This window comes from Conger conger, chromosome 4 (genome assembly GCF_963514075.1).
Source record: "Conger conger chromosome 4, fConCon1.1, whole genome shotgun sequence".
In the NCBI taxonomy this organism is placed as follows: Eukaryota; Metazoa; Chordata; class Actinopteri; order Anguilliformes; family Congridae; genus Conger; species Conger conger.
Window position 1 is genome coordinate 45,320,498 of NC_083763.1, and position 27,151 is coordinate 45,347,648.

The 27,151-nt window shown below is 39.6% G+C and overlaps 1 protein-coding gene across 1 annotated transcript; it reads left to right on the forward strand.

Moving 5' to 3' along the window:
* The first annotated feature begins 956 nt into the window (after nucleotides 1-956).
* On the forward strand, nucleotides 957-25,707 carry inpp5d (inositol polyphosphate-5-phosphatase D). Its single transcript, XM_061238305.1, has 27 exons — nucleotides 957-1,269; nucleotides 3,441-3,504; nucleotides 6,112-6,247; nucleotides 6,472-6,637; nucleotides 6,850-6,990; nucleotides 7,992-8,082; nucleotides 8,472-8,549; nucleotides 11,927-12,004; nucleotides 12,873-12,996; nucleotides 13,088-13,194; nucleotides 14,207-14,309; nucleotides 14,526-14,722; nucleotides 15,069-15,186; nucleotides 15,322-15,418; nucleotides 16,185-16,323; nucleotides 17,037-17,145; nucleotides 18,021-18,109; nucleotides 19,985-20,066; nucleotides 20,314-20,403; nucleotides 20,611-20,721; nucleotides 21,742-21,821; nucleotides 21,914-22,001; nucleotides 22,370-22,516; nucleotides 23,253-23,301; nucleotides 23,510-23,677; nucleotides 24,153-24,607; nucleotides 24,907-25,707. Exons 1-27 carry the CDS (start codon nucleotides 1,130-1,132, stop codon nucleotides 24,948-24,950), a joined length of 3,291 nt encoding a protein of 1,096 aa, XP_061094289.1. The 5' UTR covers nucleotides 957-1,129; the 3' UTR covers nucleotides 24,951-25,707.
* Nucleotides 25,708-27,151: the final 1,444 nt, after the last annotated feature.

The following is a 27,151-nucleotide window of genomic DNA, read 5'->3' on the forward strand; positions in this document are numbered from 1 at the left end:
TGATCTGGGATCAGTGGCAGCAGATGCCCTGGGACGGAAATCCCCTGGGCTGCAGCGAGTGTCACAGAGGTTGGGTTCTCTTTTCGGATCACGTGACTCGCACTGTGGTTTGTCAGCAGATCAGTTTTGTGTGTGTGTGTCTGTGTGTGAGTGTGTGTGTGAGAGAGCAAGACTTCCTGTCCGCCGCCTACTCAAGCAGTGTGGGGGCATCCTTTGTTGCTCTCTGCTGAAGAGATACGGGTTTGACAGGGGATCTTTTAAGAGAGCATGAAAAGAGAGGAGGGATCCAGACTTGACAGTGGCCTGTCTTTAATGTCATTAGTCTTTGCACTGCTTCAAAGTTGGTGTGTCTCGAGATTTTGAACTGCCCTTTAACTGACTTTCTGAAAGTTTGTAGTAACAATCTAGTTCTGTATCAAACCTGGTCACACATACAGGTTTGCTGAGATAAAATCCAAAAACTGAAACTGCAATAAAAAAGAGTCATTTATTGAACTGAAGTAAAACAACAGGTTTTCTGTTCAATAAGCACAACAGGGGTGCAGTGCAATATTTGAGATCTTGAGCACTTCACTGTGTGAGCCGTTTGTCATGTGACTTCCTTTCCTTGCCAGAGCTGTCCAAGAGATTAAAAGCTAGACCAATTGCAAAACTTCTCAGTGTGTTAACATGAGCTACTAATTCACCATAACCTTTCTTGGCCAATTTTAAATAAAAGCAGTTGCAAGAGTGTACTTTTTTACTGGCATAGCTTGGTTAATAATTTATATTGAGCGATATAGGCCTCTGAACAACAGTCGAAAGATTACTGCACACACAGAGAGCCTTTCCACCTCTGCCATGGTTTGTGCAGTGGTTTGCCGGCTAGCTCTCTGTCACCTCGCTCTACACTTAGAATGAGGAAGTTCAGAGTTGTATTTGTGGCTGCTTCCTCCTCTCTGCTGCTTTCGCCCCTCGAACAGGAAGAGAGAGAGAAAGAGTGAGCAAGAGAGAGAGGAAGACCAAAATGAATTTGAACTGCAAGCCGATCTGAGTTTCCACTGACGTGTTTCCGTATATTTTGAAAGCAAATGCAAAACAGCAAATAGAGTCTCCAACAAGAGGAGTCTCGTCCGGGTCTGTTGTCGGAATGGCAAGAAACCAGCCTTGGTACCATGGCAATATTACACGTTCCAAAGCTGAGGACTTGCTTTCCAAGGCAGCAAAGGATGGAAGCTTTCTACTGCGGGACAGTGAATCCATCCAAGGAGCCTATGCCCTCTGTGTACTGTAAGTAACTGGTCATCTATTCCTGTGTCTGTGTGTGTGTGTCTTGGTGTGTGTGTCATGCCTCCGTGCTCATGCATTTGTATGTGACTGTGGTCTTTTGCACCCAGAACATGGTCAGAGATCAAACACTTCGGTGATACACATAGCGGGAATGGACAGACACCTCCCTCTATTCCATCATGGCCAGGCTCATCAGAATGCAACTGACACAGAAGAGAAAACCAGAGAATTTTCAAAATGTCAAATTTTCACAGAAATCACTCCAAGTAACACCACTTGAATATGAAAATCATCAATGATCACATGGTGTGGACAATTCTACTGCAGCAGTGAATTCAGTTTTACCCCATACGGTTCCTAAATATTTGGACAGTGACACAACTCATTTCTTCTCTGTAGACTAGCACGTTGGATTTGAAATTGTACAACATACAGTGTATGAGGTTAAAGGGCAGATGGTCAGTTTTAATTTGTTGGTATTTACATATCAGGTGAACCATGTAGGAATTGCAGCCTTATTTACATAGATCCCACGGCCCCTTTCTAGTGGACCAAAAGTAATTGGATAATCGACTGCTCAGATGTTTTCTGACAGCTGTGTGTTGTTGCATGGTTGAGTTTGTCTGAAACAGACTGCTTCTTTCATCTGACATAAATGGCATAGTGCTTTATAATCAATGAAGAATCACTTGCATAATGGCAATGCGAATTAATAGTATACAGGCTATTGTAGGTTTTCTTATTTTTAATCTCCTCATTGTAGCAAATCCTGTCTGGGCAATGGGGAGAATGCAACAATTTACTGTGGGAGCCCCAGTTAGCATGTTACTTACGGAGTTCACTGTTGCTAGAAGGGCTGCTATTTATGAATATAGCATTCTTTGCTAAAGGATGCCATCAGACTATTGTGTCCTGCACAATGCCACACAGGTATATATAAAAACTGAATAGGTCTAGAGACAAAAGATCTTCATAACATTATTATTACATTATTGGCATTTGCCAGAGCGACGTACAGTTGATTAGATTAAGCAGGAGACAATCCTCCCCTGGAGCAATGCAGGGTTAAGGGCCTTGCTCAAGGGCCCAATGGCTGTGCGGATCTTATTGTGACTGCACAACCACTGACCTTGCGTGTCCCAGTCATGTACCTTAACTACTACACTACAGGCCGCCCATTATAAGAACTGTGGCCAATTGTGTGGCAGCAGCGCGATGAATACAATTATGTAGATACAGCTCAGAAGTTTCAGTTAATGTTCACATCAACCATCAGAATGGGGAAAAATTTTAATCTAAGTGACTTTGACCTTGGACTGATTGTTGGTGGCAGACAGGGTGGTGTGAGTATCTCAAAAACGGCTGATCTCCTGAGATTTTCAAGCACACTAGTCTCTAGAGTTCGTGAAAAGAAACCATGGAAAAAAATTAATACAAATTTCCAGTGAGCAGCAGTTCTGCAGACAGAAACGCCTTGTTAATGAGAAATGTCACGGGAGACTGGCCTGGTCAAAGCTGACAGGAAGGTGACAGTAATGCAAGTAACCTCACACTACAACAGTGGTATGCAGAAGAGCATCTCTGAACATACAATGCATCATAACTCTAAGTGGATATCCTACAGCAGTAGAAGTATAAAGGTCTAATAAATAGCTAACAAAGTGCTCACTGAGTGTATATAGGCCCATATATAGATACATACTGTAGCCTGTATATAGACCCATATATACATACATACTGTAGCCTATCTGCTCCTATACTTTTCTCCAGAATAACATATAGTAGGCCTATATAAATGAGATTAAAGCAATACACACACTACTGTAATGCTGGATCTATTAATTAATCACATTAGTTTAAAAACTGTTACGTACTGACATGCTTTATAGACAAGCTATGTTGAAAGAGTAATACAAGATATGTGGTCCAAAATAGGACACATAGGCATGTTGGAAATAAAGCATACTTTAGAAAAGTGCAAAATAAGTATCATGCATCTAACTTTAATATGCAACATTGGCAATCCACTGAAATAATAGGGTGCCGATAATTCTGGAACCCACTGTATGAGTCCATCACATTCGATGTTATGTTTTTGTGTCATGAATATGCAACAAATTAATGTAACGAATTAATACTACCTTTTATATTATACATTCTTCTTTTTATAGGTATCAGAAGTGTGTGTACACTTACAGGATCTTGCCAAATGAAGAGAAGAAACTTTCTGTACAGGTATGGTGTGGACAGCTATTTATATCTGATTATGATAAAATGTTTTGTCTCTATCCCCTAAAGAAAATAGTTTACACTGAAGTTTACACTCTTCACACAGGTGTTGACTGTGTGTGTAGCTATTTAGAGACCACAGTCTTTTGCTGCAAAGTAGTTCTTCTTTCGAGCTAAACTGTTGAGAAGTCTCATGGTTCCAGTAAGCAGTAAGAGAACAGCCGAACATGACACTAAAAGGATTTATCAGAAACACTTCACAATACATTTACATGAATTGGCATGAAATAATGTAGTTGTTAACAAACTACTCTGTCAATCTGTACAGCTTTTTATGTATTTGTAAATCATTAATTCATGGTAAAATAAAAAACAGTTAATTTATTTGTCAATGGTTTATTAATTATAAGCATATCCTATGGTTTGCTAATGTATAACTATTCATGGAGCTAACAATTTAGTGAGTAGCTAACAAATACATTAACTGATGAAAAGTCAATTTCATGCTTAATTCATTCATTTGTATGTCAATAAATTAATGGTTATAACTACATGTCCCTTATTGTAAAGTGTGACCGATTTTTCTTTAAATACAAACAGGTAATTCCAGAGTGCTGCAAATTATGATTTTTATTTTTTTTAATTTAGCTTTTTTTTTGGACCTCAGTTGCCAAAAATAAAAATTATTTTATTTGTATTATTGCACACATCCCATATTTTGCTTTGCACTCTAATTGGGGAGGGAGGTACTGGAACTATTCAATTATAATAGTGGAAATTAGATGTTAAACAATGGAAATTTTTTATGTTTTTAATGTTTAAAAAAAAAGGATACATTGCAGTATCTTTCCATTCATTAGAACAATATTTAAGTCATACATGCCATACCCCAACCTAAGTAAAAAAAAACAAAAAACATTCATAAACCTTCGAGATACTGTATCTGAACCTTGACATTCGTTTTTCAGCTGTTATGGGCAAACACTTGGTTGGGCTGTGAAACTTGCTTGCTCTGCTACTCTCCACCCAAGGGTAGCTGACAGTGTGTAGGCGTTTTGCCATGAAACGATAATAGAAATATCTATTCAAAATGTAGTCTAAAGGTCTTTCAAATCATAGTTTGAGACCAGACCTGCAAACATTCAGCTAGACTGACTTTATCCCAGACCTTGCTGGTAATTGTAGCCTGTAATCATATACATGTCGAAACTTTCACCATCAGTTTGTCATGTCATGTATATTTATCTCTTTCTGTCTAAGCTGACCACCAATGGCCACAAAGGGAAGTCAGGCCTATGTCTTCCTAGTGGTGTCATTGCAGGGTACAGAGCACTAACCAACTGATGAAATATCGCTGCTCATTGCTTGTGCCAAACATCAAGACAGAAGTTACTTTATCTTGCACCAGCCCCAATCAAGGAATGCCTTTGGGGAGGTCATGCTGCTGATTTTGTGAACCTTTTAATTTCTCTTGGTATCAGTTATTTCTTCCTCTTTCAGCAAAAGCAGTTCTGCCGTTTTAATTTAACCCTCCGCGTGGGCGTCAGGAAAGCCACAAGGTTCCTTCTGCGCCCAGCGTTAGATGCAGAGTTAGTCGATATGAATACATGTCCCTCACTTTCATTTGAGACAGATATGTTTTATGCTCTTTTACTTTGATAATGTTGATAATGTATTGTACAGAAATACACAAAGTCATTTGCAAAATAATTTGTTCACCAAAGACCTTTTGACCACTTACTACTCAAGCTGCTGCTACCAAACTAATAATAGCAAAAGGGGTTATGCGTTTTCATAAAATTCGTTTTTAAATAATTCTAAATGTCTCAGAAATCAGTCACTGACATGCTTTGGTGCTAAATGGTAACATCATAACAAAAAAATCAGTTATCAATTAAGTTAAGCCTCTATTAAGGGCAAGTAAGCCAGTAATGTTGATTGGATGGTATACAGTACGGTGTTGGTTACAAGCCTGAATGGATGAGACAAAGATTGTACTAGTTGTAATGGCAATGGTGCAACAGCAAACGAATGCCACCATTTTTCAACAGGACATTTACATGTAGTTTTGTATCTTCTTCATTAGATTTTTGGCCAACCAAAGTACTGTTTTGGTTTAAATCTGGAGAATAATTTTATAGTGGCATTATATCATTGATCATTTTTAAGCAGCATTTATGGAATTATAGTTATAGTCAAAGGGTTCCATAAATGCTGGCAGGGGTGATTCTGTTGAGCATTTGAAAAGTGGATCACTTCAATGTGTAGTTCCTTAGGTATGTATTCAGAGAATATTTGAATATGGATAATATTCAAATTATAAGCTGGACTCACAATGGACAAGGATATTATGTTACACATATTGAAAATCCAAACATAATACAGTACATTAACATGTTACTGTATATGTTCTTTTATTAAATTGTTGTTTTCAGACACTTAATATGATGAAAGAATATTCTTAAAACCTCTCAGTAATACAGATGGACATTAAATGGCTATATTGATCAAAAGCAGTTTCTAGAAGTTCTGAGTAGGTGAATCTCCGGCACATTCCGTGGATATTTGATGGCACGCTGCATCACCCTGTGATTGTTTTATTTCCGCCCCAAGGCCTCTGTGGGTGTGCCCATCCGTTTCTTCACGGTGATAAACGACCTTGTGGAGGAGTACCGCAAGGAGAACTTGGGTCTGGTGACACACCTGCAGTTCGCAGTGCAGAACGAGTGTGAGACAGAGGACGAGCCAGGTAAATACCTCCATCTTGGCAACCTGTCCTCGATGGAGTGGCCCGGCTGGAACCTGTATGGTGTCTTCTCTGTCCCATATATGCTGCTATGAGGCAGTGCTTGTAATAGTTACAAATGGATACCCTCAGATTCCTCTGTGTACGATCTCCCCTTGCTGTCGGAGCCACAGGAATTACTCACAGGTTGGAACTCCATCCGTGTGTTTTTAAACATTTGTCCTCAGAGCCAGGGTCGATGCCTCCTCAACTACCACCAAGAAATATCAGTGGTGGGCCTTGCGTGAGTGATGCCAAAGAGTCTTATGGCGACTCTTCCAAGGGCTTTGAGCCTGCACTGGCCTCCATTTCTGAAACATACATACAGAGACTGCAGCACATAGACATATCGAAGTAAGTACTGCTCGCTACTGTATTCACTGTCTCCCTTTACAACATCAAGTGATAGAGTGTGTGTTCGCCTCAACCTCAGAATGCATGATATGAGTCTAATGATTGCTGTGATTGCCAGATACTCACAGCTTATTTCAAACACCCAATTGCAACCATCTGCAATAACATCACCTAGTGAATGAAGCTAAATCCCATTCCTGTTCTTATCCAAGTGCTCAAGAAGATCACATAAAATCCATCCAGGACTACTTCCGCAACATGGTCAGTCTCGATGCAGAACAAGTGCAGAATGGTAACCCCACTCTTCCACAGCTGAAAAAGTTAACGCAGGGCATCTGCAAGAATTTAAGCAGGTAATTTTTCCTGTAAATTAAATAAAAAAACATTTATTAAATGTTTATGTTATTGTGGCATGCATGTCATTTAGTGTAGGCCATTTGTACATTGCATGTCTTCGTGGCTCAATAATAACTTTTGCATTAAAAACCTTTTTTTTTTTTTGGATACTTGCCATTTCTGTGAGTGACGGATATTACTGCTGTTTGGGCATAGTCAAGCAATTAGAAATACTTGTATTATGGTTCAGGTCTTAATGAAACCATCAAAATGCAAAATGCCTCTAGGTCAGCATATGGTAAAGATATTGAGTTTTTACTTTGTGTATGGATTTTCTATTATGCAATGAAAGGCAATATTTTAAAAACCTAAATACTACAATATCTTTTGATGTTATTTGTGACAATCAGCCATTGCTGAATATTGTCATAGTAGACCAGCATGATGTATTTTAAATTTACTGTTTGAACTGAAAAGTGACATTTTTACCCCTTTCATCACATAACTTTCAGAATATAAGGCAGTTAACAACTGTAGAAAAGGGGAAATAAGTAAGCTAAGCTAAGCTATCCATGCAAGTCTGTGTAATTGAATTGGGGGTTTATTTCAGTAATTGCTGATCCCTTCTCAAGAACGGCTTGGGCAGTAACATGCACTGGTCTCAGTCTATCCCCAATTTTTGACAAAACCATATTTTAATTTTAAAACCAGATTTACTCACTCATGAAAAGATGTCTGTATATTTGACCAATGTATCGAAATGTATTTTGGTTAATTAAAAAAGCTTTTCCCAACGCTGCGACACAATGGTGTGCCGTCAGGCAAGGTCAGGTGTACCGTGTGAAAAAATAATTTTCTTTTAAATTAAAGGTTCAGACGAAAGATTAGGCCTACTGTTGTCATGTCACATCAACATCAACAAGAGGTGTGCTATGAGATCCTGTACATTTGGAAAGTGTGTAGCAGAACAGAAGCAGTTCAGAAATGCTAAATAAAGCATGATTGGTTTTTCATGCAGTGAAATTTCCCGCACTTTACCGACACTGGAAGCCTTTCAGAAAGTGATGGACCAGCAGCTTTCCCCTGGATCTGGACGTCTAAGGAGTCAGGTAGAACGAAAAGTCTAATTCAGATGTGGGTTGGCAGGAGGCAAATCCAGTCCTCCCAAAGCACTGGACAAAATGTTTCATTGCCTCTGCATATGTTGTACATAGCTATAATTCTAAACGTTATTTTTATTGTGCCAAACAATCTAATGAGAATTTCATCAGAAGGTGTGTGTTTTGTGTATGTTTATTGAGCTTGTTTGTTTTAGACCAATGCAACACGACATTCCACTTATTATGTCTTCACGATGTTTCATAATAAGAGAGGCCACAGCTGGATTGAAAAAATGCTTTCAATGAAACCTTGCTAGCATGTTTTGCTAATAAAACAATGTATTTTAAAAGTGAAATCTTTGTGTTGCATATTGTTCTTCTTCTGCTTTCATTTTTAGGTTTCTGCTGATCCAAGTCTATCTGTGACCTTCAGACTAGAGCAGCTGACTAAGCTTCTGTATTCAATCGAAGAAAAGGTAAAGAAGTCAGATATTATGTTGATTATCATATGATGTTTTTACAGAACCGAAATACTGAAATTATTGGACTGGATTATTGTTTCCAAATTAAATGTCTGGCCACTATAAGGGATTTGATCCTTTTGTGAGTACATGGCAAGATGAGGTTATGGAGAAGAGTATGGCTGGAGTGAATAGTTTGATTATAGGTAATGGGACACAGTACTTCTTGCTTGCTGCCATGTAATTGTTTTTTGAAAGGCTACAATTGTAATTCAGGGGAGGGAGGTTTGGAGAGGCGTGTCATCGTGTGAGTGTTACTACTTGTAGAAAAGTCGCAAAGGGAGCTGAAAGCACACACAAAGTAGCCAGCATGGTGAGAAGTGCAGCAGTGCAATTGAGACAGCAGAAGGGTCTGGGCAATGTGATGGGTTGCATATGTAAAGAGAAACTAAAATACTTTTGTAGATATTGTAGAGCAAACGTGTGAAACTCCAATCCTGGAGTGCCACAATTCTGCTTGTTTTCAGGGTATTCGTGGCACCAGTGGTTCATTTAAGCCATTGATTGAATCCACACACCTTGTTCTCATGACCTCAATAGAGGCTTCTGTGATGGCCCTCTAAGAAGCTAGGATTGGTTAAAGAGCTCATATTACCCCATGGGGTTCAATAAAGTATATTGTATCTTAATTGGCAGTTGTTTGGATAGGTTTTTGCATCTTAGGAGCTGCATGATATAAGCATCTGAAATAGCCAAAAACGGTGATACACTCAAAGTTGACGGTGAGAGCATTTGCCATTTTGCCACAAATGACTATCATAACTTTGGATTTAAGGTGTTAAACAAATTTGTCAGTTGTGAGAGTAGGGGGATGTGGGTGTGGATGGGTGAAGTAGAGAAGGAAGCTCATGAACTGTGGGTTGTTTGTAGTGGCTTTGTTCTTGTTTGAAAAGAAGTCTTTGGCAGAGTAGACTGCTGAATCTTAGCACAGAGAAGTTCATTTTTGGGCAAGTTCATTTTTTCCTATTTTCCATGGATCACAGCTTTGTGTGTGGGGAGGATCAGAAAGATGTGGACTAGAAAATGGTTAGATGGTCAGTTTTTCTGGTGAGGGGTGAAATGGCAGAGGAAATGAGAGTGAGAAGTGAAAAGTTTCCAGATAACGTGGCCAGCAAGGAGGACGTCACAGCATTAATAGGTAGATCAGTCAAGGCAACTCACATATTTAGATCTATTCGTAGATGTGCAATATAATGTTTTTGGTTTAGTGCTGAATGGATCTGCGTTGCCCCCCATTATACATGGAAGCAGATCCGAATAAGAGGTGGAAGCTTGGGTGAGAGCAATTCTCTGAGCAACAGCAGTGCGGCCTATAGCGTAGTGGTTAAGGTAAATGACTGGGACCCGCAAGGGCGACGGTTCGATTCCCGGTGTAGCCACAATAGGATCCGCACAGCCGTTGGGCCCTTGAGCAAGGCCCTTAACCCTGCATTGCTCCAGGGGAGCTTAGTCAAATCAACTGTACATCGCTCTGGATAAGAGCATCTGCCAAACGCCAATAATGTAATGTAACAGCAAACAAAGCATACAAAGAGCATCCCTGGCAATGAACAGCACTGGGGAAATCTGACCAATTTCACTGCAACTAATGTTACAACTGCTGGATATTTGGGTGGTAAAGCCCAATACAGCTACATAGTTGAGAATGATAAAAGTTATTGACACGTGAGGGTTATAAAAGCATATGTCAATCTGTTATGTGACTGTATTGGACCGCTGAAATATCCAGCAATTGTAATGTTGGTTCCTGTGAAATTGCCCTTGTATGTTTACGAAATGTGTTCCATTGCTGATATGTGTTTGGTTGAGCATGTGCAGTAGTTACTGAACATAGTCATCAGCTACTGCACGGATTGCCTGAGCAAGCTTTGCTTTGCACAAATGTCTGGGAAACTGTGACTAGTGGAGAGGATCCGTTGACACATACCACACAAAATTGCTGAAATGTGTGATGACTATAGAGCCGCACACAATTTTCGAAGAATTATTGAAATGTGTGTGGCTAAATGGCTGCATTCAATTTCTATGTTCACGTGCATTCTAAGCATTATGATATCTCCATGGTTCAACAGTTCATTGATCAATTAGGCTGAAGCATTTGCATTTTCTATGTGCTGCCAAGATATTTATCTGCAAGTAAATGGTAAATGGTTTGCATTTACATAGCACCTTTATCCAATTGATGCTTCTCATTCACCCATTCATACACACACTCACACACACTCACACACACCAACAGCAATTGGCTGCCATGAAAGGTGCCGACCAGCTCGTCAGGAGCATTTGGGGGCTAGGTGTCTTGCTCAGGGACACTTCGACACAGCCCGGGCGGGGGATCAAACCGGCAACCCTCTGACTGCCAGACGACTGCTCTTACTGCCTGAGCCATGTCGCCCACAAGTATGAGGATCTCATCTAGTTCAAAATCCTATCTCAATTAAAAAATAGTTGTGTTTTCCATAAATCACAAGGCAAAACAATATAAATAAAATAAAATGCTAGGGGCATAGGTCCATTCAAATTAACCTACACATTTTCAATTACGAAAAATGTAGGTGTAACAAATTGTAAAAATGCAAATCTTCTGTTTTTCCATTTAGTTGGGAAATTGTTGAGATGAAATGTAAAATAATGTACTCAAAAAAAGTTATGAATTTGGAAATTCTGAAGTTGGCAATTTTATGTAAGCAAAAATTGTACCCAGTACATTTTTACATATACATTTTTGTCATTTAGCAGACACTTTTAATCCAAAACAATTCAGTGCATAGGTTTTTCAACCATTTAAAAATATCAAATCCATCAATAGCATGCATGACAAGCTGTTCTAAACAAAAAAACTATAGTCATTGTAAGTGCAGGATCTTGTAGGATTAGGTTATTGTATTTTTTGCAATTTTGCACTTAGTTTTTGACTAGTTTTTTGTTTAGAACAGTTCTTCATGTGTGTTTTGCTATTCATGGATTTGATTTTAACTGGTTGAATAACCTATGCACTTACAAACCTATGCACTTACAAACCTATGCACTTGGATTAAAAGCATCTGCTAAATGACTGAAATGTAAATGTAAAAATGTACTGAGTACTAGGTACTAAGCTGTACTCCAGGGTCTATGAATGGATATAAAGTTCTAGCAGAGGAATTATAAGATAGAAGGGTGCCTCGGAACCTTATAGCAAGATTCTGTGTTTGTTTTTATATTGCTGTGCAGTGTTTCAATGTACAATATGCTCCATTGTTTCAATATACTTGCCATGTGCAAATTGTAGATTTCTGACTTTTTTGTAGGCTTATAATCCCTTTTCCCTCCACCTTCTTCTTTTCTTTCAGGTGAAGAATGTTGTATTTGATTCAGTTGGATATGATGGTGGCCACAGAAATTCACTCATACCACCTGTAACCTTTGAAGTAAGGCCTGCAAACAAATAAAATAGTCACATACAGTATGCAAACAGAACATGAGTACAGTACGCATTCAGTATTCTTATGCTACAAGCACTGGCCAAATAAAAGTATTATGTTTTTTGTCATTAGGATCTTGTAGGATTGAGTTATTGTATTTTTTGCAAAAAGGGAAGTATTTTGTTCATTGCTAGAATTGTGGAACTTTCATTATTGTACCAAAATCACTACAGAGATCATCTGTCACTGGAAAATTCCAATACAAAACTGTAGGCAAACGCATGAGGCCTGTTAACTAATATGTGTTGCCTTTGCTACTCAAAGAAACAGATGGTTTTATTACTTTTAAATGTATCTTGATACTGAAAAGTTGAAATTTGTTTGTTTGTTAATCTGCAGATAATACATACTCAGTGATCACTTTATTAGGTAGACCTGTACACCAGCTTGTTAATGCAAATAATATAATCAGCCAATCACGTGGCAGCAACTAAATGCATACAGCATGCAGAAATGGTCAAGAGGTTTTTCAGATGATGTAAATTACTTTGACCGTGCCAGACAGGGTGGATTGAGTATCTGAGAAACTGCAGATCTCCTGGACTTTTCACACTGGAACACAACAGTCTCTAGAGCAGAAAGTGGTGTGAAAAACTAAAAATATCTAGTGAGCAGCAGTTCTGAAAAATGCATTGTTAATGAGAGATGTCAGAGGAGAAGTGAAATGTCGGACTAGCAAGCTGGCAGGAAGGTGACAGATAACCACAAATAACAAATAACCACACATTACAACAGTGGTATGTAGAAGATCATCTCTGAAAATTACGGTACTCTCTAGAACAATGTTGAGGACAAAATATTTCTATTTTTGCAGGTTAAATTCGATATCCTGAGCATTCCAACCAAATCATATCTCAAAGTAGATGTGGAAGGTGGAAAGGTGTATGTCAAGAAATCCAAAGATGGCTCGGAGGACAAATACTTTGTACACAACAAAAGTAAGGCCCAGCGGTGTCATTGCCAAAGGTGGGGTTTTACTTTTTAGCTTTCTTGTGTCAGTGGGATGCATCACTGCAAATCTATGTGCAGTCTTACAGCTGGTGAAGTCACAGAAGGTGCATAACAAGCTGGTGATTGTGGCAGAGACGGAGAAAGAGAAGACACAGAGGAAGGAGTATGTCTTTGAAGACTCTAAGGTAAAACCCTGGCATTTAATACAACGTTGCTATTCAGTTCCCCCTCGTCTCTTTAGGTCACTATTTGAATAATGTTTGACCCGTAATTTATTTATTTATTTGCCTCTGTACAAATTTGGGATTTGTAATAAAAAATCACATGTGGTTAAATCGCTCATTGTCATATAAAGGGCATTTTTATAAATTTTGGTTTCACCATGTAGAAATTACAGCGGTGTTTATACATAGTCCCCCCCCCATTTCAGGGCACCATAATGTTTGTGACACAGCAATGTTATGTAAAGGTTGAGTATTTTGTTGCACATCTTTTGCATGCCATGACTTCCTGATGTCTGTGACCTATCAACCTCATCAGGATATCTTATTTTCAGGTTGTCCTATAAGCGATAATAAAACTCATTGCATTTGAATGGATCTCTATGGAAATTAGGGGGTGAGCCTAGAGTAAACTGTAAATTATGCTGATATAGTATGGAACACATTTGTTGGCTAAATGGCTTTACGTCATCAAGGGTCCAAGGTATCAAATGAGCCTCAAACCACCGCGCTGCTGCCAGATATGCAGTAGATAATAATTGTTTCTTCTGACAAATATTCCTGTTGAACTATTCCGGAGAAACATTTTTTTTTTTATTACAAATCTCAAATTATGGAATACAGAGGCAAATAAATAATGGGTCTTTGTCCCTGACATTATGGAGGACACTGTACATGGTTTACATGGTCATACTGCTGATGCCTAAATAAAGACATGCTTATGAAACCCACAGACTTACGAAACCCAGGTTATGCAGAGCGAGCTGCTATCTTGATTTGTGTTTGTAAAATAACCCTTCCTGTGTGTGTGTGTGCGTGTGTGTGTGTGTGTGTGCATGTGTGTGCGTGTGCATGCGCGTGCGTGTGCGTGTGTGCGTGTGCGTGTGCGCGTGTGTGTGCGCGTGTGTGCGTGTGCATGTGTGTGTGCATGTGTATGTGTGTGCATGTGTGCGTGTGTGTGTGTGTGTGTTTTAAGAAAAGAGAGGGATTTTGCCAGCTCCTCCAGCAGATGAAGAATAAGCACTCGGACAAGCCTGAACCTGATATGATTACCATCTTCATAGGCACATGGAACATGGGTAAAGATATCACTTTTTATTATATATTTTATTATATTTTATTACTGCCTTGAATTATTAACAATATCAATTAATTCATGTCAAATATTATTTCAATGAGGCAATGCTGTATCATGGACTAATACTTTTACGTTGGTGTGCTTCACTGAAGGAAAATCCAAGAATAGAAGCCATGATGTATACATGTCTTTCAACTGGGATCCTATTGTCTTTAAGGAAATGCCAGCCCCCCACACAACATTACTTCCTGGTTCCAGTCGAAGGGCCTGGGGAAGACTCAGGACGACACTGCTGATCAAATACCTCATGACATCTATGTCATCGGGACTCAGGAGGACCCCCTGGGAGAACGGGAGTGGATCGATGTCGTGAAAAGCACCCTGAGGGACATCACTAATATTAGCTTCAAACAAGTACGACCCTCCAACTGGCCGGAATAGCATGAAATAGCCTACTTTCACAGTTAATATGGTACATACAGTAAATCAGGGTCTGGATTCATTTTTCCGATCAGGCACTGCTGCTAGCACTTAATCTGAATCGAATGTGCAGTTTTGTAATGGATGCTATGTAAAATCAAGTAATTTGTGCATTTATAGAGTATACAAATGATGTGTTTCATATAATGGATGGCTGCTATCTGAAACTGAAATCAGATAGCACCCGTCAGGGCCCAGCCCAGTCATGCGCCTTAACCACTACACTACAGGCTGGCCGTAATTTTCCACTGAAGCTCTTTCTGGTGGTGATGTTTCTCAGGTGGCCATCCACACACTGTGGAGCATTCGCATCGTGGTGCTGGCCAAGCCAGAGCATGAGAACCGCATCTCGCACATCTTCTCAAACAGCGTCAAGACAGGAATCGCCAACGCTCTGGGTCAGTCACATTGTACAGAAGGTCCTATAGAACCTCTTAGTATGTGTGTACAAATTAATCATGACCCAGAGACCATATTACGACACACACCATGCACGTGTATAACGTCATTTCTGCTATCTTGGTTTTTTTTAGGAAATAAAGGAGCTGTAGGTGTGTCCTTCATGTTCAATGGCACATCCTTTGGATTTGTCAACAGCCATCTGACCTCTGGGAGTGAGAAGAAACTTAGGTTGGCTGCTGCACTGCTGTCTGTACAGCACTGTCTGTGTAATGATTGTTGGCTTCAACAGAACTAAAAGAGCTTATGTGTAAAGAAAGACAGCTGGTTTACATGGTGCCAAGAATTCAGACTGTGGTCCCAAATGTTATGAACTAGATGCAAATGTCTCCATGATTAGCTTGGCATTGATATCCATCAGTCTGTACACTGGTTCAGTGACTATACTCACTATATACTGTGTCTATGATATGGGCTCTACAGTAAGTGTACAATGTAGGAAGCTACCGTATATTATGCTTGATCTGACAAGCAAGTATGTACCCACATTTTTTCATATTATTAATATTGTAACTGGGGGTTATGATAAGCATATAAAAGGGGGTCTAAGCCCCTCTCATCTTGTCAAGGCTCAACTTAGCATTTTATTTTATTTGTTTATTTGAGAAAAGCCAGCTGTGTGGGTTTTTTGTCGTTATTGCAGTCTCTTTAATTCCCTGGAACATGGGGTGTCTCTGTTAAAAAAAATTAAATGCTTACTTGAAAAGAGCATATCCAAAATGTTTTGCTCCAGCCGGATGATTTTGAGTAGATGCGTTTGATGTTTGAAGGAGGTTGCAATGCAGCTTCAATACGTATGGCAATGGAATCGCTACATTACTCTAGATAAACATGGAAGACATTTGGTTATTTCTGTTAATTGCATCAGCTATAGTAAAAGTATGTACAATACATATTTAAGTTAAGTTAGCTTACCTTTCTCTGTTGCTCTCACCAGGCGAAACCAGAACTACATCAGCATTCTACGCTTTTTGAACCTTGGCGATAAGAAACTAAATCCATTTGACATCACACATCGATTCACCCACCTCTTCTGGTTGGGTGATTTGAATTATCGTGTTGAGCTTCCCTCAACAGTAAGTTGAAAATACTTTGCAATGCCGTAGTCAGAAGAGTTCAGGCATAGTCCCAAAATGTATGTCTTATATGTTGCTTTATATTTCTTTATACGTCTTTATGATGTTGTGTAGGACATACAGTAATTATTTAGTTATAGCTCCACAATAGCTAAACTGGTTGTGCAGCACACAATGTCTAAAACCATAGCTCAGGGCATCAAAATAGTGTCTTGCAAAATAGCACCTGCAATAGCTCACTGGGCTAGGTACACTTCCTGTTTAATTAATGTAGTTTACTTTCAGGAACAGATGTTTGCAGGACAAATATATCAATATCACAAGATTTTAGCCACCATGTCATGTCAAATGACTAGAGTGGCACTTACATTATTACATTATTGTACTTATTACACCAGTCCATGTCTGTTAAATACCCTCACTGATCTTACCCTCACAGATATGATTGTTTGCTATACATACTGATCATTAACTGTCAAAGCTTAAGGTTTTCAAGATGTGCTTTTATTCAAATCAGTCCCTATAACATTTTCAAAATCTTCAGGTTTGCAGTCTAAGTTGAAAATCGCACAGCAAATCTGAAAGTAATGCAGCTGAAGGGAGTGTAAACAAGCGTCCGTCCGTTCCTCCATTTTGGACTCGTCATAGACAGTGGCTTTCTTACATCACCAGACAAGAAAAGCCAATACTTTGCATTGTTCACCCTTGTGCAGGAAGCAGAGAATATAGTAGCAAAGATCAAGAGCCAGCAGTATCCGGAACTCCTGAGCCGAGACCAGCTCACCATGGAGAGGGGAGATGAGAAGGTCTTTTTGCATTATGGTCAGTATGAACTGTTGCCACTACACATTCCTATTGTGATACACAATGCTCTGCTGTATTACCATATACAGTGGGCTTCAGAATTATTGGTACCCTTGATAAAAATGAAGACAAATGGCTCTATTTAGTAAACAACACAGATAACAATATTACATTACATTACATTACATTACATGGCATTTAGCAGATGCTCTTATCCAGAGCGAATATATATGCGATGTTGAAACATATAATAAAACTATATACTTTCATTTCAATACATTTACTCTTATGTTTTTTAAAATAATTAAATAAATTAAATATGTACTCTAACCTTTTCACAAATTATTAGAAAAGGCTCCTGGCTGTCATCTTTGCCAGGGGTGTTTGCATAATGTATTAAACCAGAGGTGCCAATAATTGTGAAACTTTTTTTTTTTCTTTTAAAAATGTAAGACTATTGTTGATTTAATTGAATCGACAATAAAACACACTACTTCACACATGTTAAAAAATAAAGCCTATGTCAATAACTATTCTAGTACTTTTTGTGCATATTTATCAAGCATGCCAATAATTCTGGAGCCCATATGTATATCAACATAGGCCTAAAAACAGTCCAACATAATCGGTACTGGAACCATCAGAACACACATTTTGAAAGTACTGCTTTATAACAGAATTGGATGTACTGACATACATCTAGTTTTTAATATGACATTAGGTGTTATGAGACCAATGTTGTCACTCACTGCCACAATTCTGTACATTTCTAGCCCAAATTAATAAGTCTAATGATTTGGCGTATTTATTAGTTGTTAAATTCACTGACTTTACTCTATCAAATGAATTTGTCTTTACTCTATGACTTTACTCTATGACAAATTATTTTGCAGAAGAGGAAGAGATCACATTCCCCCCCACATACCGTTTTGAGAGGGATACACGTGAGAAGTATGCTTACACGAAAGCAAAGGCCACAGGGGTATGTTTTCTCAGATGGCCTTGCACATCTTTCTAGAAGTACCGAGATACAGTGTCACATATACATACACACACCAAAGCATGGTTAAATATGTTTGTTTATTGTTTCCCTATGTCCACATGCTTGTTATGCTCAATTTCCTAGCTGGGTGGTCACAGCAGCAAAAAGCACATTTCATGTTCTCGCTGCTGCCAAGGAATAGAATTAGCTCAGTAGGGCCCTCTGCTGGTAATTTACAGTAGGATTCAGTCAATCAACAGACTTTCTGCCAACTCTGGTCGCTACTACGAACACCTGGCGGTCGAGCTGCACATTCACGCCTGTTTTCTGTTCTGGTTCCTCAGTGTGGAATGACTTGCCTACCACTGTCAGGACAGCAGAATCCCTCCCCCTATTTCGACACAGACTAAAAACACACCTTTTCCTCCCTCCTGATCCCCCCCCCCTTTCCGATATCCCTCTTGTTTAACACAAAAAAAAGAAGAAATTTGCACTTATGACTGTATTTTTGTTTAGATCAGCCCTTCATGGGTATTTTACTAGTTATGGATTTGATGCTTTAACCTGTGGAAGAGCCTATGCACTTGTAAGTCGTTTTGGATTAAAAGCATCTGCCAAATGACTAAAATGTAAACTGTAAATGTAATGGGCATCTGCAATCACATGAAAACAAACCAGATTTAGCAGATTAATCTGGCTGTATATATTAATATATTTTGATTTTCTCCCAGAAGAGGTTGTTGTCTACAAAATATTTTATTATTTTTTATAATGAATTTGGTGTCTCCAATCCCACCTGAATTTGTAATCTATGTATGAGCAAGCTCCTCTAAAACAGCCACAAGCCATGTACACACAGAGTGGGGCAGAGGAGACCCAATCATATGTGTGCTCAGAGAGAAAGCCATGGCCACCTGGATGGCCAACAGGGCTTGCTCGAGCAATGAACACTGCTATAACTGACAACTGACTCCCTCCCATATATCCCTTGAACAATGCTTAGTAAATTGTATTCCTTGCCTGTATTGTGGACTGCAAGCCACAGTCGGGGCCGGGCCATATTTGATCCAATAAAATAGGTCTAGCAAGTCTAAGTTCATAAGCAATTCAAGCTTCTTTTGCAGATTCACTCATGCACTGCAAACAGTACTTTCACCAAGTGACCTACCCAGCAGCCCCAAAAAATAGTTTTATCAAGTGACTTACACCCAGGAATGCACCAGGTACCTTATTGGTAATTACCTTGTTGGTAATTGTGTTTGTAAATCTGCATTGCACATTTGTATCATGCTATATTCATCTCAGAGTTTGCCATAGTATGGGAAGATATGAAACTCTGAGAAACTGTTCCGGCAGCTCAATTTTCAGGCCACACCACTTCCTGTTTCTTGAATTTTTTCAGTCTTAATCACCATCAGACTTTGTTTGAGTGAATCTGGAAGAGAAGCGTGTTCGGTTTGATAGAATTGCAATAGAATGGCTAGGTGCATTTGATTGAATTGAGGCAATTCATTTTGTGCCTAGACGTCCCCCATCATGATGTCTGTTTGTCTGATTCTTACCACAGTGCAAGCGTAAGTGTGCTATATACCACAGTGCAGCATGGTTGCACAGCTTTTTGAAGGTTCAATATGTCTTGCAAGTGGAAACTAAAAATGTTTGACCACTGCATTTTTTGTAATCCTATGTTTCTCTACAGCAAACAGATGCATTTACGCGTTTTGTCACTACAGGGCTACAACCTTTTGTTCTTGCATCTGAATTTTTTGTGTTTTTCCTTGTTTATTTGTGTTTTGCACTTCACTACTGCCTCATCGATCTTGTTAGATCTCAGAGGTGAATTAAAGAAATGGCTGCTTTTTTCTACTCCTCTAGACAAAATATAACCTTCCGTCCTGGTGTGACCGTGTTCTGCGCAAGTCCTACCCCCTTGTGCATGTTGTTTGCCAATCGTATGGTAGGTTTCCATTTTCACCATCATGAACGCAGATGTTTACTCTTACTTTGTCGCAAACTAGTATGACAGCTGCTATGACTTCAGCCAGTTTTGCTGTTAATGTTTGTTTCATTAGATTAGGACACTGAGCTCGAAGAGCATCATGTCAGTAGGTTTCCTCATAAATGGACTGCCTACATTGTAGCTTGTGATGCAAGATTGACACCTGCAATAAACTTCCCTTTTAAACTTGCCTTTTGCCCTGTAGGCTGCACCAACGACATCATGACAAGCGATCATTCTCCTGTGTTTGCTACATTTGAAGTGGGAGTGACATCACAGTTTGTTTCAAAAAATGGTAGGGTTACTGCCTGAAAACAGGCTGGTATTTCAGCGTGGGCTGTTCAGTGATGCCTTTGCTTTACAATTGTCCTTGGTGTGTCTCCTTCTATAAGGCCATGATGTATTCCTAGTATCCATGGTGGATTCCTAGAATAAGTTTGACAAAGATAAAAAATATATGATTTCACCAAAATAAGAAATGATGTTTCTTTTCCTGTTTCAGATCCGAACAGTGTATCTCAGGGAGCAATTCAGTTCATGAACTGCATGGCAAGGCTTATGACCAAGTCCAAGACAAGATTTTTCATTGAGTACCACTCCAGCTGTCTGGAGAGTAAGACACCGTCTTTACAATAGGCTCATTTGTATTACATGACCCGGACCTCCTCCAGGAAGTACGATCAACACATACAGTGGGCTCCAGAACTACTAGTAAAAATCAAGAAAAAAAGGCTGCCAATAATGAACAACACAGATAATAATCTATATGTTATGTTCAAACATGCTAGGCATCAAGGTTTTTCACACCCCAAATCCTAAATCAAAAAAGTAAAATTGTCAATACAATTGAATTTAGTTATATCAATCTAAAAGAATTGTATTGTCTCATTCCATCCCTTCCTGTTTTATTAGAGGATAAGAATTGGGCAACATGTATGCAAAATCCCTTTGTCATCCATCAGCATGGGAAAAGCCAAAGAACTGTCAATTCAGAAGAGACCAAAGGCAATTGATCGTCTGGTAATGGGTACAGAACAATGCACAAACACTTAAATTTAGCACTGTAAGGGCAATAATGAAAAAATTTAAAAAGGATCATCAAGTCTAAAGAAGAACCATAAAATTGCACCTCCATACCAACAAACTCTGGCACAAAGGGTGGCACGAAGACAGATTTTACTGACCAAAATAAACAAACATCTGAAGTTTGCCAAACATCATTGGAATTATGACTGAAAGTGATTGCTATGGTCAGATCATGAGACCAAAATGGAACGTTTTGGCCATACACACCATCAACACGTTTGGTGGAAAGAAAAGCCTACCTCATACCTACTGACAGATATGGAGGTGGTCATTGATGTTTTGAAGAGGTTTTGCCAGTGGTCTTTGGCTGATTCCATTGAATCATTGATAAATCACACTACTTTACACATGTTGAAAAATAAAGCTAAGTTCAATAACTGTATTATTTTTTAGTTTACAGTATTATCAAAGGTGCCAATAATTCTGGAGCCCACTGTTTGTCTGCAGAAATATGTCTTCTTTATGTCTCCATGGCTAAACCAAGGCCATGCACGTCACCTCAGTCTTCGTATGTTGGAATAGTGAAAACAGGTATTTTCATTTGCAGGTTGTGTCAAGAGTTCTGAGGGAGAGAACCAAGAGCACTCAGACGGGTCAATAAAGGTTCGATTTGGAACGCAGGTTGAGGTAACGCAAGTTTCAGCTTTGAGAATGTGTGTGATGTCCATGTCATCAGGACCACATTGACGGTGCATCTTGCATCTGATTCTGTATTGCAGCTCACTCCCATCATTTCAGACCCGGAGTATCTGTTGGATCAGCACATCCTCATAAGTGTCAAGTCCACTGACAGTGAGGAGTCATATGGTAAGAGAGTGGGAGAATGAACTGCAGTTAGGTCAGTCTGGCAGTAAACACCGGCCACCCATAGATTCTATGTCTACTTTTAGTTCACTCTGCAGGATCACCAATGGTTCCTTGCTTAAGAAAGGAGTGCCATTACATAGACCAGACCTGGGTCAGATACGTAATTGTTTTGGATTCAAATACTTTTCTGTGCTCAATTGATCATGCCTGGTGCAACTGAGCCAACCAAGAGGACCAGAAGGTGGGGTTTGCACGTATTTCATAGGTTCCAATACACCAGACAAGGTCAGTAAACGTATTTGAAGCCAAAAAAATGACCCAGGTCTGGTGTAGACTGACCATTTTTTCTTGTGGCTGTGTGTTTGTAGGAGAGGGCTGTGTAGCTTTGCGAGCGGCTGAATCCTCCATGGCAGAGTTCCACATCCCGTTGACGCACCACGGAGAGCAGACGGGCATGCTGTCGGGCGCCATCCAACTGCGCATCTCAGGGGGGAAGCAGACAGAGAAGCTATACGGTGAGGTCACCCCACACTACTTGGACACACAGATGGCTGGATTGATCTTATGTCCAACTTATCTTTAAAGACTGTTCTAAAATTGATCTGAATTCACTTGCTCCGAAATTGCATTCATGAGATGTGTTAGGGAAAAATGCCCTTTTTAACATTTCACAGGTGAGCATCGTCTGATGAAACAGATCCCAGTAAAAACAACGATACCTATACTTCAGTTTAACTTTCGGATTTATTTGCAAAGAAATAACAGAAAGTGAGAAAGCTTACCGGCTTTCTGATTTGAATCAGACACAGTAAGACTCTTAAACACACTTTTCCAGAAGGGGGGGCTTTACCAAAACAAAAACACATGAAGCTGGCCACGAACATTTATCAGTATTTTGTCTTCTGAATACCCCTTGTTGACTTTGCTGTAAGACCAGAATGTGCAAGCTGAGAAGCAGAGACATTAAGGTCAAAGACTGTCTGTCTGCTGGAGAGAGACAGAGAAAGACTCCTAGTAAGCACTTAATTCAGAAAGTGGTCTAATAGTAATAAGGATTATCACTAAAAGGTTATTTGTAATCACGTGATTGTCTTTATGTTAACACACATTGTCAATTAAGAATCAATTAAGAAAATTACCCTTACAGATGACAGAGAGCTAAGAGAGCAGCTTCTAGCTGCTTCTCGGGTAAAATCTGAACTTCTGCCTCGGCCATTTTAAAGTCCTTAATCACCTTTTGGTTTTTTGCAGATTTCATCAAGTTGGGGGATGATTCGGGAGCAAGTCAAAAAGGCAACAAGTGAGACTTTAACATGCCTCTTCGTGTCAATTCTCGCACATTAGATTTAATATTCTGTGAAGGCATTCATTGCTGTCCATAGTGTAGGAAAATATAGTAATTGTCCTTTGAACTCTCTGAAAACTCTCTTCTCCATTTATATTGTCTGTAACACTGAAGCTTTGTAATTATCACTGATAATTGCACTCGTTTTTTCCTTCCTCTCTAGGTCTGCCTTCCCCCTCCCTTCTGATATCAGTAACCCCAGTTACATGGGGGTGGGTTTGAACAGAGCCTGGAACTCCAGTGTGCCTGCCAGACCAAGCCCACCAGGGCATGTAGGCAAGGACATGACCCCAAGTAATCTCTCTCCAGTCTGCAGTCCTTCAGGAAACACGTGAGTACAATTTGGTTCATACCCGCACTGTACCACAAAACACTTAAAGCTAGGTTCTAAAGTTGATGAATGTTACATTGCATTTTGTGTTATTTAGCTGATGCTTTTATCCAAAGAGAATTTAAACCAGGCAGGGGAAAGTCCACCCTGGAGCAATGTGGGCTTGAGTGCCTTGCTCAAGGGCCTCATTGTGGCTACACCAGGGATTGAACCACCCCTGCTGCAGGCTACCCCTATATGGGTTTTTTTCAGTGCATGGGGTCATATGGAAAATGATGGCAGTTATTTCATAAATGTAATACTTGCTGTGCTTTACACAAAAAGGGGAAACTAATCAAAATGGAAGAACTAGTGTGGATGAATAAATTAAGTAAATTAAATGAATTTGGATTCCCTGTTTCTTTCCAGAAGAAACAGCAAATGATACAAAACTCAAAGTGATGTTGTGACCAGTGCTGTGCTGTGACCCCTACAGATCTGAGGATGGTATCCCCGCCGAAATGTTCGACAACCCTCTCTATGGTTCCATGACCAAGCAAAAAGCTCCCTCGCGCACAAAGGACAAGGAGCCTCGAGAAGATATCTTCGCTTTTCCCAAGCCATCAGATTCGGAGGCCGACCGTCTGGCCCCGGTCCCAACACCCCGAATCCGTTCCTACACCTGCAGCGAAACCAAACCGCAGGTCCCCGCCTCTCTCCAGCCCCCTGGCCTCACCAAAAAGCCTGTGGTGCCATCTCGCTCTGAAGCAGGCATGATGCAAGCCAGTAAGCCTCCTCTGCCAGTGAAGTTTCGTCCAGGGGATATTCAACCCATCATCAGGCCCAGGGACTATAGGGACAGTTCCGAGCTCCCCAACAAGCCCAGGGACTACAGGGACAGCTCTGAGCTCCCTAACAAATCTAAGGTCCCGGCAAGACCCACTAAAGATGGTGAGGTCCTCCTTGAGAAATCACTTCCAATTGTTTTTTAATTAGTTCATATACAGTACAGCAGAGACACTCAATCTTTCCCAGAAAGGGCTGGTGTGGTTGCAGGGTTTTGTTCCAACCAAGTAGTAATAGTAGAATCAAGTGAGTAACAACAGAAAGAACAAAAGGCTACACCCACACAGGCCCTTTCTGGTTGAAGATTGAATATCCCTGATATACAGTATGACTCATAGTGCTGTTTGTATAATGTGATTTAGTATGTAGAGGGAATATTAATCTTTACTGTTTATTTTTCCCAGTGCATCATGAGGGAGGTGGGAAGATGGGACGCTCAGTCAAATGACACAATCAAAACTGCCTTCTTTTCTGGTTTGTGATTCTTGACCATAACAAAGACTTGGCAAGCCAGATCATCAATCAAGGACAGAAATCCCACACAATTTGCAAATGAGTAGCTGTCTTGTGTTCTTTTTTTTTACAGCAAATCACCCTTTTCACTCCAGTGCTTTGCTGCTTTGTGAAAGAATATATTGTTTTGGTAAATGCTATTTGTCTACTTTTCTATAGACAGACCGAGTGGGGCTGCTGGATGGCTTATCTTCTTTACTAACTGTTGGACAGCAAGGGCATGCAAGTGCCAATTTTAGCTGTCAGTCTCCTCCACCTCTTCTTCTTCTTCTTCTTCTTCTTCTTCTCAATCCTGCAAGTTTGGCCTGTTGACTTCATATGCTTGACTTCACATGTATTGATAGCAGCGATATACAATGATATAGCAGTGATATACAATTGGACAGTTCCTAATTGTGAAGAAAAATGTAAGGAAGCAAAATGGTCAAAAAGCCATTTTGTGTTGTTGTAACTTCATAGCTGTTTGTCTCTTTAAAATCAGAACATTTCAGGTCTATTCATTAACAGTGGTGATTCTTCTGCTGGTTAAACTCATTATCTGCTGATGCCATTTTTGGTCGAGATTTTTTAAGGCATTGTTTGTACAGTAGTTCAGTGCAATGGCAATAAAGTTTAGAATTTCATTGGCTTGCATATCCTGGATACTTTATTTCATTTATACTGATTGAAATAAAATTACATTTTGAATAAAAGTGTGGTATATTTTGAAAAGGTTTTAAAAAGGCCGATGTGAGTAACATTTGTTTTCCAAATAAATTTAAAACGCAAAAAGCGTAATTACATTGTCTTAAACATAGTCAGTGGTAATTTTGTTTTAATCAAACTTTTTTAGAGGAAAGATGGTTAAATATGAGACATTAATTCTGAGAAAAGAAGATTACTTTCAGAAGGTTCTGTAACAAATTCAGACAAGTATGCTCACTTAGATCCAATGGGCAATTTCTGATTTCAAACACCTTGTTAATGAGAGAGGAGAAGGTCCAGACTGGTCAAAGCTGACAGGAAGATGACAGTAATGCAAATAACCACACATTACAACAGTGCTATGCAGAAGAGCATCTCTCAACACACAATGCATCATAACTCATAAGTGGATAGGCTACACCAGTAGAAGTCTAAGTCTAGTAAATAAGTCTAGTAAATAACTAATATGAGTGTATATCCCTATTATAATAAGTCTAACCTGCAGACTTCACCTGGAAAGCAGGTGAAGTCTGCATGTTTATACTGCCAGACTTTACATAGGACGTCATCTGTTCTTGGGGAGTGTCACAATTCCTATATGGAGGATCGAGCATAGATGATACGCTTACTTTTCCTTCAGTCTCCTGAAGTTATATGGCCAAATTCAGTATCGGCCACATTCAATACACATATATTGTAAATATTTCCATCTACTGGCAGATTGGTAGTACTACTACTGCTACTTTTTGTCCAGAAAGGAATACATACAGTCCTTGCTGTTACAACTCTACCATTTTGAAATTTCCAACTGATTTATTGGGTTGATATTTCAGGTTTATCAAATAGACATCCTCTCTCCTTGATGTTTCCTTGATGAGCCCACTACACCTCAGAGGGCTCAACAGTGAGATCTAGCATCCGCATCACCCTTCTCAATGCTGCATCTTCCCATCTTCTTGTTTGTTCACTTAAGCCTAACTGGAACCTTTTTCTCTGCAGCAAGAGCCATTAGCTCCTACTTTCTGCAGCTTCAAAGAAAGCTTGAATGCTCAGCACTGGACCGCAACCTGGATTCCACCTCTTTCATTAGTCTGATAGCAGACATGGCCACACAGGTTGGCCTTTGTTCTTCTGCATTGTTATGAGTCAGCATCTAGCTCGGCATATTACATTATTATTTGTAGGTGTCATTTGAGGTATACTGTGGGCTGGGCAAAGATTCTCTTGATTCCTTATGCTACTAGAAAACTAGAAAACTGTGCCATGCACCAGAAGACTGATAAGCTGGTACATTTTCATTTACAAACAAATTATTGGTAAACTTCCCTCTTAAATGACCACCCTCCTGTCCAGTCCTGCCCTGTAGTCCTTCTTAAATTCCCCAGAATCAGAACTGTTTCAGTTAAAAAGGCATTTGACTACTTTGACTACACCCTGGTCCTGGAATAATCT

What these genes read in the sequence shown, in the direction of transcription:
- inpp5d (XM_061238305.1), top strand. Translation starts at nt 1,130, where the DNA reads ATGGCAAGAAACCAGCCTTGGTACCATGGCAATATTACACGTTCCAAA. An exon ending in CGAAAGCAAAGGCCACAGGG is followed by an intron (nt 18,110 to 19,984) that starts GTATGTTTTCTC and finishes CTACTCCTCTAG; the next exon opens with ACAAAATATAACCTTCCGTC. An exon ending in TGTTGTTTGCCAATCGTATG is followed by an intron (nt 20,067 to 20,313) that starts GTAGGTTTCCAT and finishes TTTGCCCTGTAG; the next exon opens with GCTGCACCAACGACATCATG.